The sequence below is a fragment of the Diospyros lotus genome, chromosome 14, assembly GCF_014633365.1.
Source record: "Diospyros lotus cultivar Yz01 chromosome 14, ASM1463336v1, whole genome shotgun sequence".
Classification (NCBI taxonomy): Eukaryota; Viridiplantae; Streptophyta; class Magnoliopsida; order Ericales; family Ebenaceae; genus Diospyros; species Diospyros lotus.
Window position 1 is genome coordinate 12,902,348 of NC_068351.1, and position 17,532 is coordinate 12,919,879.

At 38.9% G+C, this 17,532-nt stretch overlaps 1 protein-coding gene across 2 annotated transcripts in view; it reads right to left on the reverse strand.

Moving 5' to 3' along the window:
* The window catches only part of LOC127790820 (rRNA biogenesis protein RRP5), a 120,464-nt gene that overhangs the window by 58,672 nt on the left and 44,260 nt on the right, over positions 1-17,532 (reverse strand). For both annotated transcript variants that reach the window (XM_052320516.1, XM_052320517.1), the window contains exons 12-17: positions 12,086-12,271; positions 11,832-11,906; positions 3,584-3,720; positions 2,013-2,147; positions 292-437; positions 138-203 (exon numbers count right to left, since the gene is read on the reverse strand). In XM_052320516.1, the coding sequence (XP_052176476.1) occupies positions 138-203; positions 292-437; positions 2,013-2,147; positions 3,584-3,720; positions 11,832-11,906; positions 12,086-12,271 (745 nt within the window). The remainder of the gene's footprint in view (positions 1-137; positions 204-291; positions 438-2,012; positions 2,148-3,583; positions 3,721-11,831; positions 11,907-12,085; positions 12,272-17,532) is intronic.

A 17,532-nucleotide genomic window follows, 5' to 3' on the forward strand; every position in this document is an offset into this window, starting at 1 on the left:
CAGCATCCAGGCGAGTGGTAACCACCACAATATAGACTTTCAGAATAAAAGAGCAAGTATATAGAATTAAGTAAATGAGTTAAAGAGAAAACTAGATATGCCCTTGATATAATTTTGAAAAAAAGATTTGCAATTACCAAGAACTAAGAGCTGATCAAATTCATATCCTGGCTTCAAGACTGACTTGAACAAACTAGCAAAACCTGTTCAATAGGCTTCTACAGTCAGTAACCACTGGAAAAAGTCACAAACAACAATTCTTCAAAGTTCAAAAGGCAATGAAATGGATACCTTGGTGATCTGCCAAGTGTTCGGGAGTAATTGTACCCCTCGTGTAACATTCTGCATTAACACGTACTACTGCAGCATGAGGAGTTACTTGTTCAACAACACCAGAAACTATACTGCCCAGCCTGACTATATCTTGTTCACTAACCCTGTTAGCAAAAAAACCAGGTTGCTTAGCATGAAAAATCTAATTGCAATGCTGACAAACTTTCCACTTTCTTCTTTTTATCTTTTACATCCCACAATGAAGTGATATGGAATTTGAAGATTACCAATTTGGAATCACCTTGACTCTATGATCAAGAATTATTTTCAAGTAACTTTTTGAAATCAGGTGCAGAAACATTTCCCCTAAATGCATTCTATGTACCATTTCATGTTCTTTATTTTCAGAACAAAAATTATTTTTAAATATTGTTATAATAAATAGTTGTGTCTGCAGTGAACAAGGCTCCCAGCTTCGAGAGGGTCGGGGGAGGGTCATTTTTGGTCCACAACCTTACCCTTACTTCAAAAAGAGGTTGTTTCCAGAACTTAAACCAGTTACATTCTAGTTATAAAGGATAACTGTTAAGCTTTATCTTAGCCAACTCAAGTCCCAGAAAAAGCCAGGAGATTTACATGGGTAACTAACACCTAACAAAAAAATTCAATTAATTCATTATTCATGTAAAACCGAAAAGAATAAGAGGATCCATGTAGTGACCTGAATGTGCCGACATCATTGTTGTTTACAGGGATTGAGATAAACAAACTACACATCCATACAATTCACTATCTGTTTATTAATGTACTAGTTACATTTATTTTTAGTCATGTCAAGGTAGTATCTTGTTAGAACCGGAATGCTAAAAGCAATAAATGTTAATTGTTGGTGCACCATGTACCACCTCAGTTAGCAAGGGTGTTGTCTAGGCCAGCACATTTGGGAATTGTCATCCATGGGTTGTTGATTGCCATGTTGTAGTATACTGATAGATTGATGTTCTTCTTGTATTCTCACTCATTGTGCACTCTATATGCCCTCATTCAGTTAACTGTTCCCTTATCCCTTCCCCATTATAAATATTGTCATGGCATATGCATTTTACAGTTGTTGCATGTATTCTTATGTCCCCTTGTTACAATCTTTCTACCCCTCACCAGGTGTTGTGTCAAGACTTACCCCATTCTCCTAACATTTTTCAAATTTGTAGATTCAAGCTGTTAAAGTAGCAAAGATCATGGTATGAGATACTACAATGTTTATGCCTAGAAGTCATGCTCCTGGATACAGAACACTGACTGCGTTGACCATAGGATAGCAAACTGACTTAGGAATCATTGACAATTTGGTTCAAGTATTTATTCATTTACTGACTGATTGATCTGTAGAGATATTAACATTCACATCCCCAACTCAATTGTATCATATAGATATATAGATAAATGAGATCTATTCATGATCAACTTATGATATTCAGCTATTATTATTCATATTACATGATTGAGCACATGAAATAGACTGTTTACGTATTGACATTGATCATAAATTGTATGTCTTGAGGCTTACTACTCCCTAGTGGAGCCAAGAGTTGGTTGTGGCCCTTTTTTGGATAGTCAAACTATTGAACCCAATGCTGCAAAAGCTACTTGGTGCTTAATAATTATAATAGTATGCTATCAAACTAGATATTTCATAATCAATTTGCTCACACAAGTAAATCTACAATGCCGAAGAATACCTAGCAGGTTTCATGTTGAAACTAAGGTTGATTCGTCGTGAAGCAGGAATAGAACTTATAACTCTGCATTTCACAACTTCTTCAACATGGTACAAGGAAGCTGGCTCACACCCAGGTTCTAATCCAAGCTCAGATCTGGTTCAAAAAGAACAATGTGATGCCCTTTAGTAATCAAGTCAGATGTATGACATAAAACAAGAAGATGACAATGAGGGAATGATAGTCAACGTAATCTCACATAAAGCGATCTGTCTCCTCCCCCCCTCCCCACTATTCTTTTTTAGAGGCTGGGGCTGGGGCAGTCAAGTGATGGAGAACATAAAGCTACAGAAGAAAATCAAAACCACTAAAAGCCTACCCAACATATGATTACAAGTTCTTGGGTGAGACCCACCCATAACTACAAAGAACCCAACAGCATTTTCTATCTCAAATCAAAATGGCGGGTCTTCATCAAATATTGATCTAACAAGATTTCTTAAAAGTCCTTGATGTAGGAAGCATGCACGAAAGTTTCCAATAATTATTGAGGAGAAGATTAATGCAGGTCACCAATAAAAGTAGGCAGTTTGAAGCTGACTAAAAAATGTGTTGAAACTACAAGCTTCATTCCAATAGCTGGTTTTGAAAATTTTCGCTCTATAACTCTGTTCAGTGTCAGTTTATATATTTGTAATTTTTGTTATTCAAAGTAAATAATTAAGCAGGCAGAATATATAATTAAAACAGAGAGTATATAATTAAAACCATCATAAAAAATTGTTGATTAAATAAATAGACCTTAACATTTAGGTGAAAAAAGAGGGGAAAAGAAAGAATCATTAAGTAAACAGAGTTTACATCAGTACTTAATAGTCCCACTGACTTTTCAGTTTTCTATACCATTTATTCAAGAAAAATAGCTTTATAGGATTAGTCAACAAAACAATACTCATGCAAAATCAATCAGTATCAAATATGCAAATGCTGGAACTTGGGGGGGGGGTGTTAGTACTTGTTATCTGCATTCTACAAATAAACTTCAACAAAACCATTTTAAGATCAAAAATAAAATCAAGATCAAACAAAAAAAATATAACACTAATTTAACATAAAAAAATAGACAATATATATAAAATCACAGGTCTAAAAGACCATAGTATAAAACATCCAAAATTAATATATCAATAACATCCAACATATTGATAAAGAAACCCCACATAGTGTGATAAAGGCTGGATATGTTGTTGTTGTTGTAGTATATTGATAAAGAAACAGCAATAGTATACATACAACTTTAAGATTTAAGTCAATCAAATTTCAACCCACTATTCTCCATTGGACCCGCCATGTGGTGTACTAAACATCGAACATGACTTACATGTGTCCAACAGGTCATCACCAATAGAAACATAATGTGGCATGTCTGATCATATATTTGACATATCCTATAGCAGTGTGTGCCACATATGCATCAGATATATATTGAACCCATTTTGGAGTGCTTGTGCTTCATAGATCATCACATTTATCATTACAATTCAGAATAAAGGATAAAGTAACAGAACCAATATTACAACAACTGCACTAACCTGGGGGCAAATCCTTGTACCCCATTGTAAAACCGCACAAAGCAGCCATGATTTTCTATCTTGGTTATCCATCCATGTGTTACTAATCCTTCAGTTGCATCAGCATAAGAACTAATAATTCCAAGCTTTGACTTTACCTAACCTCAATTGAAGCATTATATTAGAGAATAAACTAATTCAGAAGCATTATATTCAAATATGTAATATTTATCTCTATAACTTAATAGCAAAGTCACAAGGTGACCTTGACCACCAGAACATACAATTCATATCAATCCTATTACATCAAACCCGGATAATTTACCAAATTTAGAGGACATTAAACATCACTCCTAAAACAATGATGATGAAAACCAATGTCACAGCTCATTATCTTCAACAACAGGAAGACATAATGAAATTCATTTCAACTATGTACCAGAAAAATATAAGAATTTTCCACACCCAACCATAAATCCACCATCAAACTTGTATTTGCTACCCTGTGACATGAAACTGTTGAATTTATCAAGTTGATTTTTTGGTAAGTTAGATATAACTATTTGGTATGTAATAATGACTCCAAGTTATCATTGGATCACAATTATAGATAGTTGCGGAATCCTAGTTAGATTTAGTTTTAGATTATTTTAGTCTATAAATAGGAGTAGCAGTTTTCAGTTTTAATGTAGAGAGTTCAGATTTTCTGCTTAATACAAAGATCTTAGTGTCCTCATATTTTATGAGATACGTTTTTCTCAACATAAACAGGCCACACTGGTTGTACCCAGAACCAAAAAACACTCCCCTCCCAACTAAAGAGATAAAACAACCTAAACTAAAGATCCCACACAAGCTACCAACAGAGTTAAGCACCCACTCCAAGCCAACAAAAGAAAAAGAAGGATAAACATGGATAAAACATGTAACAAGGCTTAAAACATAATAGGTTGTCTACTTGTGTTCCAAATATTTTAGTCAACCCTCTACACCCCCCACCCAAAACAAGAAAAAAAAAAATGGAACATAGAAGATATGAAAACCAATAAAGAAATGAAAATAACAGATACCCTACCTGTAGATCCTGTATAGACCAAATATCAGGATAAACTATAAAGCCAATTTCCACAACTTCTACTACCTTAGGAAGCCTCTCTTAGACACTCACCATAGAACTCCAATTTTGCCTACCATAATCTACTAAGCCTATATTTGGAACAAAGACTTTTCAAGGGAAAGGAAAATTAAATTACTTGCATAGAAGCTTTTTTACACGCACATAGTAACACTTATTTTCAGTGTTCTAAAAAGCGCTAGGCGCTAGTCAGGCGCTAGGCTAGGGCCTAGCACCTAGGGCGCCTAGGCGGAGCCTAGAAAACTGTTATTTTTTTTTATTTTTTAAATTTTGTAATGTAATTTGATGTTATTTTCAATTAAATCAAAGTTGAAAAGCATTAATAATGCAACATAAACCAATAATAAAAACATCAATATACTATAAGCAAGCAGCAGATTTTTTGCAAATATTATAGAATATATATAATTAATAATAAAAATTAAATATAAATCTAATAATTATATATAAATAGAAAAGAAAATAAAATAAAATAAAAAATAAAAAACATAAAAAAGAAATCAGAAACGCAACAAACGCACAACCCACAGAGAGAGAGAGAGAGAGAGAGAGAGAGGTTACAAGTCGACGGAGATGGAGCTCGCCGCGACAGAGATGGAGCTCGACGGCGAGGACGGGGGCGGGGGCGACGACACTGAGACAACGAGGACGCGACAGATAAGAGGCGGTGATGATGAAGCTTGGCGGCGAGGATGGAGCTAGACGCAGCAACGGCGGTGAGCTACTGGTGGGCCGATGAAGCTTGGCGGCGTTGAGGCAGCAGCGTTGAGATGAGAAGAGAGTGAAGAGGGAGAGACGCTAACAGGTTCGATTTATGATTTAGCAAAAAAAGCCCTAAAAAGCCCTAGGCGCGCTGGCTGACCAGGGGCCGCCTGGGCGCCCAAGCCGGACGTTTACTCGGGCTGGCGCCTAGCCCAATTTTTAGAACACTGCTTATTTTCCTGTTGTTTTCCTTTCCAAATCTCAGCTCCAAACACAACACAACAGCCTCAGTAGCAGAGGCTTTTTGCCAAATTTATCCTTCCAAACAACAATTTCAATCATTGAAACAATGCTCCACCATGTCACAACCCAAGGGCACCATTGTAATTAGTGGTGGGATAAGGTTGTAATTAGGAGTTGGTATACTTTTAATTAGACCCCAAGCACACATGACCACTTGGGTCCTAACAGCCAAGAGTTGTTATTAGAACTCTCTAGAGTATAACTAACTCTCCTATAAATAAGCAGCTCTCGAGAGGATGGGGATCATGTGAGGTTTATTCCACTAATCCTTTTCCTCCTACTCAATTCTCTCTCTCTCTCTCTCTCTCTCTCTCTCTCTCTCTCTCTCATTCTCTCGATTCTTCTCCCCCACCAATTCTCTGCTCTTCCTTAATTACGGAAGAGACTCTCCATCAAATCTCAGATCTAACAATTGGTATCAAAGCCGACAATCTTGCCAGAGCATTGGACATGGTTGAAGGCACCAGGGCGAAACATATGGAATCCAAATTGAATGCCATTGAATTGGAAATGCGCTAAGAGCAGGTAGATGATCATCTGGAGAACTTGGAATTGGGAATTCAACAAACTCAAGAGGAGATCAGCCGGAGCCAATCAGAGAATGCGGCCAATTTGAATCAAGTGGTCAATCGGATCACGGAGGAATTCGCTGGATTGAGCCAACAATTGAGTGTTGCCTTGAGCATGTTTGCTCGGCAGCCAAACCCCAGCCTATCGATGGACTTTCCTCCCAGGGCTTCCTCGGCGCCAATTCTGACGATGCCAAGGAGTAGACAAAGGCCTAATGATCAAATGGAAGCAGGGGATAGGGTGGAGACAAAGGATGAGAATTTGACTCGACCAGTTGGAGGAGCTCACTCCACACTTCTGAGGCCACAGATGGACATTCTTGCGTTTGAAAGAGATAGGCCTAGATGGTGGATTAGGCAGTGCAAACGGGTGTTCTATCAATATAGAGTCGCCGAAAGGGAGAAGGTGAATATGGTTGCAGCCTATCTAGATGATGTGACTGATGCCTGGTTTCATAATTGGTGCAAAGGTAGGGTAGGATGGAATTGGCCTAAGTTTGTAAGTGGCCTACGCAACCAGTTTGGGGAGAAGACCATAACAGATGTCATAGAGGAATTCAACAAGCTAAAATAGTAAGGAACCGTAAAGGAATACCAGGTGAGATTCAAGGAACTCAGATCCTTGCTACCCCTGTCACACCCCTCCCTAGATGAAGCTTACTTTGTGTCTAGCTTCATCAGTGGGTTGGATGATTAAATCCACCCCACTGTGAAGATGCTCTACCCAACATCAATTGGGCAGGCAGTAGAGCAAGCCCACCTCCATGAGATGGCCCTAGAAGCTTTTGCAAGGAAGCATAGGTTATCCCCTAAGGGAAACCGACAAGAGAATTCTTACGATGGAATAAGGGAAGTAACCAGCCATGGGAGAGGACTGGACCAATAGGGAGAAACCAATCAGCCCCGCCCCTAGCTAAGGCCCTAACTATGGATCAAAGGAGGTAATTGGGGCTCTATTTTCGTTGTGGTGAGAAATTTGGTCCAAGACATCAGTGTAAGAGGATGTTGCTTACAATGAAGGGCCAATGAGAAGAGGAAGATGTGGAAATCAAAGAAGGGGAAGAGCAGGAAGGGCAAGCTAATAGGGAAGGAGGGGGGAGATATCCATGCATGCCTTGCAAGGTTGTACCTCGGGCAAAGGTATGGAAGGTTAAGGGGATTGTGGGAAAAAGAAATCTAGTGGAGCTCATTGACAATGGCAGTACCCATAGTTTCTTAGATGAAGGAACGGTCACTGCCCTACAATGTGAATTGCAGGAGACTCCCCCATTGTCTGTTTTGATTGCTAATGGGAGTAGAATGGTGAGTCAATACAAATGCAAAGAATTTAAATGGGTGATGAGTGGACAAGAATTCTTAGCTGATTTGAGAATTCTCAGATTAGGAGGATGCCACATTGTGCTAGGGGTGGATTGGCTGAGGACGGTGAGGCCCCTAGTGTTTGACTTCAACACTCTAGAAGTCACCTTTGATATAGGGGGTCGGAAGGTCACTCTTATGGGCTGTCAAGAGAAGGGAGAGTGCAAGGCAATGTCAGGGAAGAGGCTATAGAAACTTCTGGAGCAAGGGGGAACATCAATTGGGCAACTACACTCCTTGTATGCCATAGAGACAGAAGTGGACCAGAGGGAGGACGAGCCTAACTCCAAGCAAGGGAGAGGATGGCAGCTTATGCCCCAGGCCCTAGTACCAACCACCACTCAGGTACACTCTTATGAACCAATTCACTTATTATTGATGGAATTTGAGGATACCTTTGCCAATCCATCAGCCCTTCCCCCACACCGGTTCCTTGATCATTCTATTCACCTCAAACCCGATAGTGAACTGGTTAACCTAAGAGCCTATAGATACATCCCTATACAAAAAGCTGAGATTGAAAAATTGGTGAAGAGATGTTAGACAAATCCCTAATCCAACCAAGCTAAACCCCATTTGCCTCCCTGGTCCTCCTAGTGAAAAAGAATGATGGATCATGGAGATTTTGTGTGCATTACAGACAATTGAACTCCATAACAATCAAAAATAAATTCCCAATACCCATTATCGGGGACCTCCTTCATGAACTTACAGGGGCCTCCATTCTTTTTAAACTAGATCTCACTTCAAGGTATCATCAGATTAAGAAGAACCCATATAACTATCCTAAAACAGCTTTTCGAACCCACCAAGGACATTATGAGTTCTTGGTAATGCCATTTGGACTCACTAATGCCCCTACAACCTTTCAAGCACTAATGAACCATATCTTTGCTCCTTACCTCAGAAAATTTTTGTTGGTATTCTTAAATGACGTCTTAATCCACAACCCTAATCTAGACCAACATTTAACCCACCTTAGGAAGGCATTTGAAATCCTCAAGGCCCAACAACTCTTTGTGAAAAATTCCAAGTGCACCTTTGTAGAGACTAGAGTGGAATATCTTGGCCACATCATATCGGGTCAAGGGGCGAGCACCGACTCTCAAAAGGTTGCAACCATGGAGCAATGGCATATAACCAAAACCCTTGAGGAGTTGAGTGGGTTCCTAGGGCTTACTAGCTGTTACCGGAGATTCATCAAGGGGTATGGGATGATAAGCAAGCCTTTCCCCAACCTGTTGAAGAGGAATAACTTCCACTGGGAAGCTGAGGCTGAGAAGGCCTTTGAGACACTCAAGAGGGCTATGACTCAAGCCCCAATTTTGGCTCTCCTAGACTTTTCTAAGGAGTTTATTTTAGAGACAGATGCCTATGATACAAGGATAGGGGTTGTACTTAGAGCGTAGACCTATGGCTTACATGAGCCAAGCCCTACCTCCAAGGCACCTAGCCTTGAGTATCTATGATAAGGAGTTGTTAGCTGTGTTAATGGCTATAGAGAAGTAGAGATACTATTTGGAAGGAAGGCAGTTCACCATAAGGATAGACTAAGAGAATCTAAAGTTTCTCTCCCAGTAGAAAGCACAAAATCAGTTGCAACGAAAAGGGATCACCAAGTTCATGGGGTTTGACAACATTATTTAATATAAAAAAGGGAAGGAAAATTTAGTGGCAAACGCACTATCATGAAGGGAGAATACAGCTAGCTACCATGCTATATCAACTTTGGTTCCTGACTGGGTAGAAGGTATAACAAGTAGTTATGAGCAGACTCCACAGATCAAGGAGATACAACTAGGCTCGCAATACAACCCCAAGAGAAGTCCAGGTATACTTCAAGGGGGGATTTCTAAGATACCAAGGTAGGGTGGTCATTGGAGAGGATGATCAGCTAAGGAAATGTATCCTTCAATCACTGCATGATTCCCCCATAGGAGGGCATTCTGGGCTAAATATGACTTACCAGAGGGTAAGGCAACTTTTTTATTGGCCAAGGCTTAAAAAGATGTGACAAAGTATGTGCGCAAGTGCACCATTTGTCAAAAGTGTAAGCATGAACAAGTACCCTATCGGGGTCTTCTTCAACCATTGGAGATACCTTCCCAAGCAGGGGAACAGATCTCTATGGATTTTGCTAAAGGATTGCCCAGGTCTAAGGGGTTTGACACTATCCTGGTGGTAGTTGATAAAATGACAAAATTCAGCCACTTCATTACTTTGGCACACTCGTTTACTACTACAGAGGTTGCTGGGAAACTTATGAACTCGATGTTTAAGCTACATGGGTTACCAAGGGTTGTTGTCTCCAATAGAGATAAGATTTTTACAAGTCAGTTCTAGAAAACCTTGTTCCAAGGGTTTGGAACAGGGCTGGAATTGTCGTCAGCTTATCATCCAAAAACTGATGGACAAACAAAGCGAGTAAATCAGTGCCTAAAGACATATCTAAGGTGTCTATGCTTTACAAAACCAAGGAGTTAGAGTAGGTGGATGGCATCGGCAAAGTGGTGGTACAACACCAATTTCCATACAGCCCACAAGAGAACTCCATTTGAAGCACTCTTTGGGTACCCACCCCCTATAATTCTAACTGTTATGCATTACACTCCAACAGAAACTTCAACTGATCAGTACCTACAGGCAATGCAAGAGGCACTACAAATTATAAAGAAGGAATTGGCTATGGACTTTGAGGTAGGGGAAGAGGTCTATTTGAAGGTTAAAAGGTTTCAACAACACCTTTTCAGTAAGGGTCCTACTTTTAAAATAAGTTGCAAGTAATATGAGCACTTAAGAATCACTACCAAGATAGGGCCAGTGGCCTATCGGTTACAATTTCTTGAAAGGGTAGGGTTGCACCACATGTTCCATGTATCCCTCCTAAAGAAGGCAATGGGAACAACTGAGGAAGTCTGCAGAGAGGTTCTTGAATTGGTTGAAAATAGGATTGTGGAGGTGGAGCCTCAAGCAGTGCTAGACAAAAAGGTGATCTACAAGGATTCCATTCCCCTCACACAGGTTTCGGTGCAGTGGACACACCTGCACCCCGACAACACCACTTGGCAATACTTGCCAAATCTACTCCACCAGTATCCCCGAGTGGCCAGGCTTCTTTGATTTCTTGAGAACAAGAAATAATTCAAGGGGAGGGGGGTTGTCTCAGCCCAAGGGCACTATTGCAATTAGTGGTGGGATAAGGTTGTAATTAGGAGTTGGTATATTTGTAATTAGAGCCCTAGCACACATGGCCACTTGGGTCCTAACAACCGAGAGTTGTTATTAGAACTCTCTAGAGTGTAACTAACTCTCCTATAAATAAGAAGCTACCGAGAGGATGGGGATCATGTGAGGTTTATTCCACTAATCTTTTCCCTCCTTCTACTCAATTCTCTCTCTCTCTCTCTCTCGAATTCTCTCAGTTATTCTCTCCTACCAATTCTCTTCTCTTCCTTAATTACAGAAGAGACCCCTGTCAGATCTCGAATCTGACACACCACAAACCTTTGAATCTTCTTATGAGCACCATGATACATGGTTTCTAAGGAAATGACTGATAAAAAGTGTACTAGTCATTTCAATACAGAAAAAAGGTGGTTGTAGACAGTCTATAGATCCAGCAGACACCACAACCAATTCATGTTTACATGAAAGGAGTACTTTTGTCAAAATGTTCGTAAAGCATTTGATAATAAAAAAAAAAAAAGCCCTTCAATACAAGAAAAAAGTGACTTCCCCAAACACTTTAAGCACCTATTAGTAATGAAAGTGTAAATTGCATGTGCCCTTTAACCACAGAATAACAACTATTGTTATAACTTCAGAAAGCCACCCAAAATAGTAGAAACATATATTTTTTTAAATGAAGGTATTTATTTTGTGGGGTGGGGGACGGGTTCTAAAAAGTACATGAGCAACATAATTCTAAAATCAATCAGAGTTGTCTCCCTCAAATTAACTGGGTTCACAATAGGATTCATTTCAACTAGATAAAGACTTCTTGGTGCAACATGACTAATCCTGAATTTTGATCTCCCTTTATAAACATTAAAATAAGAATATGAATCAATTGAACAATGGAACTTTGACTCGACAAAATGTGCTTTCACGCTATTCTTTATAGAAGTTCGGAGTTAATAGCATAAAAATAGAGCCAGAAAAAACCAAGAAGGAAAATGGGAGAGGTCATGAAAAATCATACAAGAGTTTTCTTGTGTGTAACAGTTATTCTTTTGGACTTGCATCCAAGCACGCGGAACTGTAATTCAGCTCCAACCTGTACAGTACTACCAAAAGTAAGCATGGCGTTAAAAACAAATAACCAAGAAAATAAGTATTGTCACTTTTAGCAACATAAAAAGAGTTATCTCCACTCCCATTAGACTTTAGAAAACAGTGATATCACTGCAAATGCAGAAGTATAAGCATCTTAAAATGGACATTTTTTAAGATAACCTGGAACTTTTTTCTTGGCTTTGCTATTTCATATTCTGACATATGTCGAAGAGGACAAAGTGCCTTCACACCACTCGGAAATTGTACAATAGCCCCAAAGCTATCAACAGTGATTACTTTAGCTTTCACCAGCATCCCAGGTTTGACATCTGAATGAGTGAAAACTGAACCTTCAAATGCACTAGTCTGCTTTGAAGAAACCACAAGGATAAAAAATTTATTCATCAGGAAGAAGAAAAAAGAAAAGCAATATTTCATGGATAAACAACTACACAAGATTCGAGTCCATTTATTTAATTAACAATGACAATTCCAGTCCACTTGTGACAATGTTCATGAGCCTAAACAACCATTCCTTCTTCACTTGAAAAGTCCCGAGGGGAAGCATAAAAAATGATCACTAATTGAACAATCATTGATAATGCTCAAAAAGACAGAACAGACAATAGAACTATACCGCAGCAGTAAAGATCACAACTTGGCAGACCAAGAAAGATGCCTCTATTGAGTAGGAAAGGAATAAAACAACTTGAGAGATCAACTAGCTTTCTGTGTTTAAAATTGAACTTCAGAAAAAATTACATAGAGACATCGTCACACAATAGAAGACACAAATTAACATTCTTCGAGAGAACCTCAATAGATGGCATCCATCATACAAGTACAAATCCTACTAAGCGATTCCAAAACAGTTAGTCACAAGAAATTACATAGAGTTCAACATAAAATATCTCCATAGATAATTACAAACTAAATTAACTAAAGTATATGTATTGCAGACCCTAGTAAGGATAAATGTATATTAAGCAAAAGTAACTAATAAACAAGACAAAGACATACATGAACTGCTATCGAGAAGTTAAAAATAGAATTAAAAGTTTAGGGCCCAAAAACCTACAACAGGAGTAGGTGCAGAACAAAATTTTTAACAAATTAAGAATTAAAAAGGTCAGGTAATTCTTTTTTCTGAAGCATTCCTACCCATGTTCTGATTCACATGATACAAGTTTTTACATAAAAATCCAAAACAACCCAACAAGCTACTCATTAAAACTAAATAAACAAAATTGTGCATTCAGTCTAGAAGGACAAGTTCTCCAAACAGAGGCAAAACTTCCAGTTTCGCTTCAAGAAGAATGTAATGTAATGAAATTCTAAGCACAAAAGAACAGAGAACATGAGAGGAAGAAGGAAAAAGTCTCTCGGTAACTTTCCTGATCCAGGGAATTAAAAACATAACAAAACAAACAAGAGGCGTGGCTATTTATACATATAGCGCAGCACTCCTATAAATAAACAGCGCCTAACTAACAATAACTATAAGTTAGCGGAAACACAATAGAAACAAACTAAGCACAGCAAATACAACAATACAAAAAACTTATACTTCCATACTCCCCCCCAAATCAGACTCCTCCGTAGGGGAACAGTCTGTAATCTGCAACCTGCTGAAACTAGAAAAATCATAGGAATTCTTTTGTATAGGAGACATCTTTAGGCCAAGCTTTTGACATAGAAACTGGAACCGGTCTCTGGCTAGACTTTTAGTGAAGATGTCTGCTATCTGATAGGCTATAGGAATATACCAGACTTCAATGTCACCATTTTCAACCTGTTCATGCACAAAATGCACATCTATCTCGATGTGTTCAGTACGAGAATGGAACACTGGGTTCTCAGCCATACTTTTGGCTGCAAAATTATCACTCCAAATAACTGATGTAGTATTACACGAATATCCCAACTCAGCAAACAAGGATCTCAACCATAGCAGTTCTGTAACACCTAGTGCAACAGCCCTGTATTCAGCTTCTCCTACTGACCTGACCACCACAGATTGCTTCTTTGATCCCCACACAATCAAGTTTTGTCCAAGAAAAACACTGAACCCACTGGTAGATCTCCTAGTCTCCTTGCAGCCAGCATGGTCTGCATCTGTGTACACAATTAGAGACAAATCACCAAGTGAGGGAGAGAACCACAAGCCCAATCCAATTGTCCCATTGATGTATCTAAGTAGCCTCATGCAGGCAATCCAGTGCCACACTTTGGGAGCAGACAAATACTGACTTAACTTATTGACAGTAAAGGCAATATCAGGACGCATATATGTCAGATATTGTAAAGAACCAATTAGAGTCCTATACAAAGATGGATTGGGAAAAACATCACCCTCATCAGTCAAAGGAAGGCTAGAAACCACGGGTGTATCACAGGGTTTACAATCTTGCATGTGAGCCTTCTTCAGCACGTCTAAACCATATTTAGATTGGGTCAAGTATAGGCCACTTGTATCTCAATGTGCCTCAAACCCTAGGAAGTAGTTAACTGAACCAAGAGTCTTTAAGGCAAAGTGTGTATCCAAATCAGCAAAACAAGACTTAAAGAGCTATATTATCAGAACCAGTGAGCAAGATGTCATCCACATAGACCAAAATGAACAAGACATAAGCTGAGGTTTGTTTAATGAACAAAGACACAACAGATGTTGCCCTAGAGAATCCCCAACTCTATAAAGCCATCCTCAACTTATTATACCAAGCCTTAGGTGCTTGTTTAAGACCATACAAGGACTTCTTCAAGTGACAAACATCTGAGGGAAACTTACAGCTAACAAAACCTTCCAATTGGGTCATAAACACAACTTCTTGCAAGTCCCCATTTAAAAAAGCATTATTGACATCTATTTACTGCACATTCCATCCAAAAGTTACTGTTAAAGAGAACAACACCTGAATGGTAGGTGCCTTAACCACTAGACTAAACGTCTCACCATAATCCACTCTAGGGTTTTGAAGGAAACCCTTCGCAACTAATCTAGCCTTGTATTTAAGAATTGAACCATCAGCCTTATACTTGACCCAAAACACTCATTTACATCCAATCAAATTCATATCCTTAGAAAATGGCACAAGAACCCAAGTATGATTACGGTGCAAAGCATAAATCTCCTCCTCCATAGCTTGAACCCATCGTGGGTCTAAGAGAACCTCATGAACTAAATCAGGTTCAAGAGTGCTAACTAAAGCATGAGGTGAGGTAGGAGCAATTTTGGCTTTGGATCTAGTGACCATAAGATGAATAGAAGGTGCAGGGGTAGCTTTAGATCTAGGTAAGGGAGCAGTTGCAATGGGTAGTGAAGAAGAAGGGGAAGAAGCAACTGAAGGACTGTTGGTTTGAGGTGAAGAAGGAGATGGAGCCAGAACAAGATTAGGAGAAGGACTATGGGGTAGTGCTACTTGACGAGGTGAAGAAGAAGAAGATGAAGGAGGAAATTGAAAAGAAGGAAATATTGTGGTAGATCTGCCACATTGAAGCCCACTGGAAGCTGACTTAGACACAGAAGAAGAAAACAAAGAGAACAAAGCTGGATAAGGAAACTCGAGAGGATTGAATTGGACATGACAGGGTACATACACCCTTCCTAATCGATGCATACACTTATAACCAGCTTGAATGTGATTATATCCAATGAAAACACAGTTGGAGGTATAAAATCAAATTTGTGCTTATTATAGGGTCTAAGGTAAGGAAAACAAGCACAATCAAAAGGTTGCAACAAGAAATAGTTTGGTGGCTTATGGTATAGCAATTCAAAAGGAGTTTGAAATCTGAGAGGAGAAGCAGGTAAGAGGTGTACTATATGAACTGCAATGAGAAATGTTTCTACCCAAAACTTAAATGGCATATGAGCATGTGCCAATAAAGTGAGTCCCATTTCAGCAATGTCTCTATGTTTCCTCTCAACCACACCATTTTGTTGGTATGTATAGGGACAAGTAAATCTAAATTGAATACATTGGCTTTGAAGATAAGGTAAGAATGCTTTAAAGTTTAAACTCACCCCCATTACCAATTTGCAAAGCCCTAAGTTTTGAATTATACTGCAGTTCAGCAAATTTGTGGGAAGTAACAAATATAGACAGGGCATCACATTTCAGTTTTAGAGGATATAACCACAAGTACCTAGTGTAGGCATCCACAAAAACAATGTAATAATTCAGTAGACAAAACAGGAGATGGGCCCCATAAATCAGAATAGACCAATTCTAATGGTTTCGTAGCCTTAATTTCACAATCAACAAAAGGAAGCTAATGTAGTTTACCAAGCTTACATGAGTCACAAAAGGATATATTAGATTGTGAAAAAGGAACATGAATTTTATTCAATACTGTTTTCAATACATTTGATAATAAATGCCCTAGTTTGGCATGCCATTGTAAACTAGCACTATTACATTGAGCTATTCTAGCACTTGGAGACTGCTCATGAACAAATGAGTTGTGTTTATTACAACGAGAACCAGCTACGCTAATTGACAACAAATGAACACTCGAAGATTTGGATTGGACTGGACTGCTGGAAGCGACATAAGCAAATGCTGGTGACAGCCGATAGAGTCCATCCTGAAGACCTTCCTGAAGTAGCACTTTCTCGAAATCCTTCTCCTTAATCAAACAAGAGGTAGCATGAAATTCAGCAACAACATTGTGATCACGAGTGAGTTGTGATACACTAATTAAGTTCTTTTCCATATTAGGGACATGCAGAACATTAGGCAAAGAGATGATAGAAGCAGGTTGTTGTTGTGTATATAAATTGCTATAACCAACATGTGAGATAGGTAGGGTCTTACCATTTCCTATGGCCACTTTGTCATCACCAGTATAACGAGCATGGATGGAAAGATTACCGAGGTTAGATGTGATATGGTTTGTTGCACCAGAGTCAACAAACCAGGCAAGATCTGCAACAGAAGCTGAGGATTGGGACAGATTATCAAGGTGCAGAGGAAAATTGCTATAGTAAGCACCTGGAACTGATCCTAAATCATAGTTATTAAAGGCGCGCCTAAGCGCGCGCCTAGGCGCAAGGCGCCTTAAGGCGCCAGTTTGGCGCCTCGCCTGGGCTGAGGCGAGGCGGTTTCTGCAAGGCGCGCGCCTTGCAAGGTGAGGCGCTGAGGCGCGCCTCATGAAAATTGCGCCTGCATCCTGCCTGCATCACTTTTTTCTCTCCTCTCCAGCATCCCCTCTTCTCAATTTCAGCATGTATACATCACTACTTATTTACATTTCTTTAGTTTAAGTAAATGTCCACATTTTCTTTTATTTATATTTTACCTTCCATTTACTTTAATACATAAATGTAAATAAGAAAGTACCCCCCATTTGGATTCAATAAAAATATCTAAAAAATCAAAATCCATAACAATAAGAAAATAGAATTTTGATTTTAGTACAAATTCAGGATTTAGCGATTTTACCACCCCCAAAATACATACCTACTATTTCTTGAAAAATTCATTAAAAATCATTTTAACAACAATGAATATTAACTATCAAAATACCGGGAGCTAGTTTTTCAAAATGAAAACATTTTCTTATATGTCTCCTTATAATGCCCTAATCTTCCAGACTTAGAAAAAATGCGCTAATCTTCCAGACCT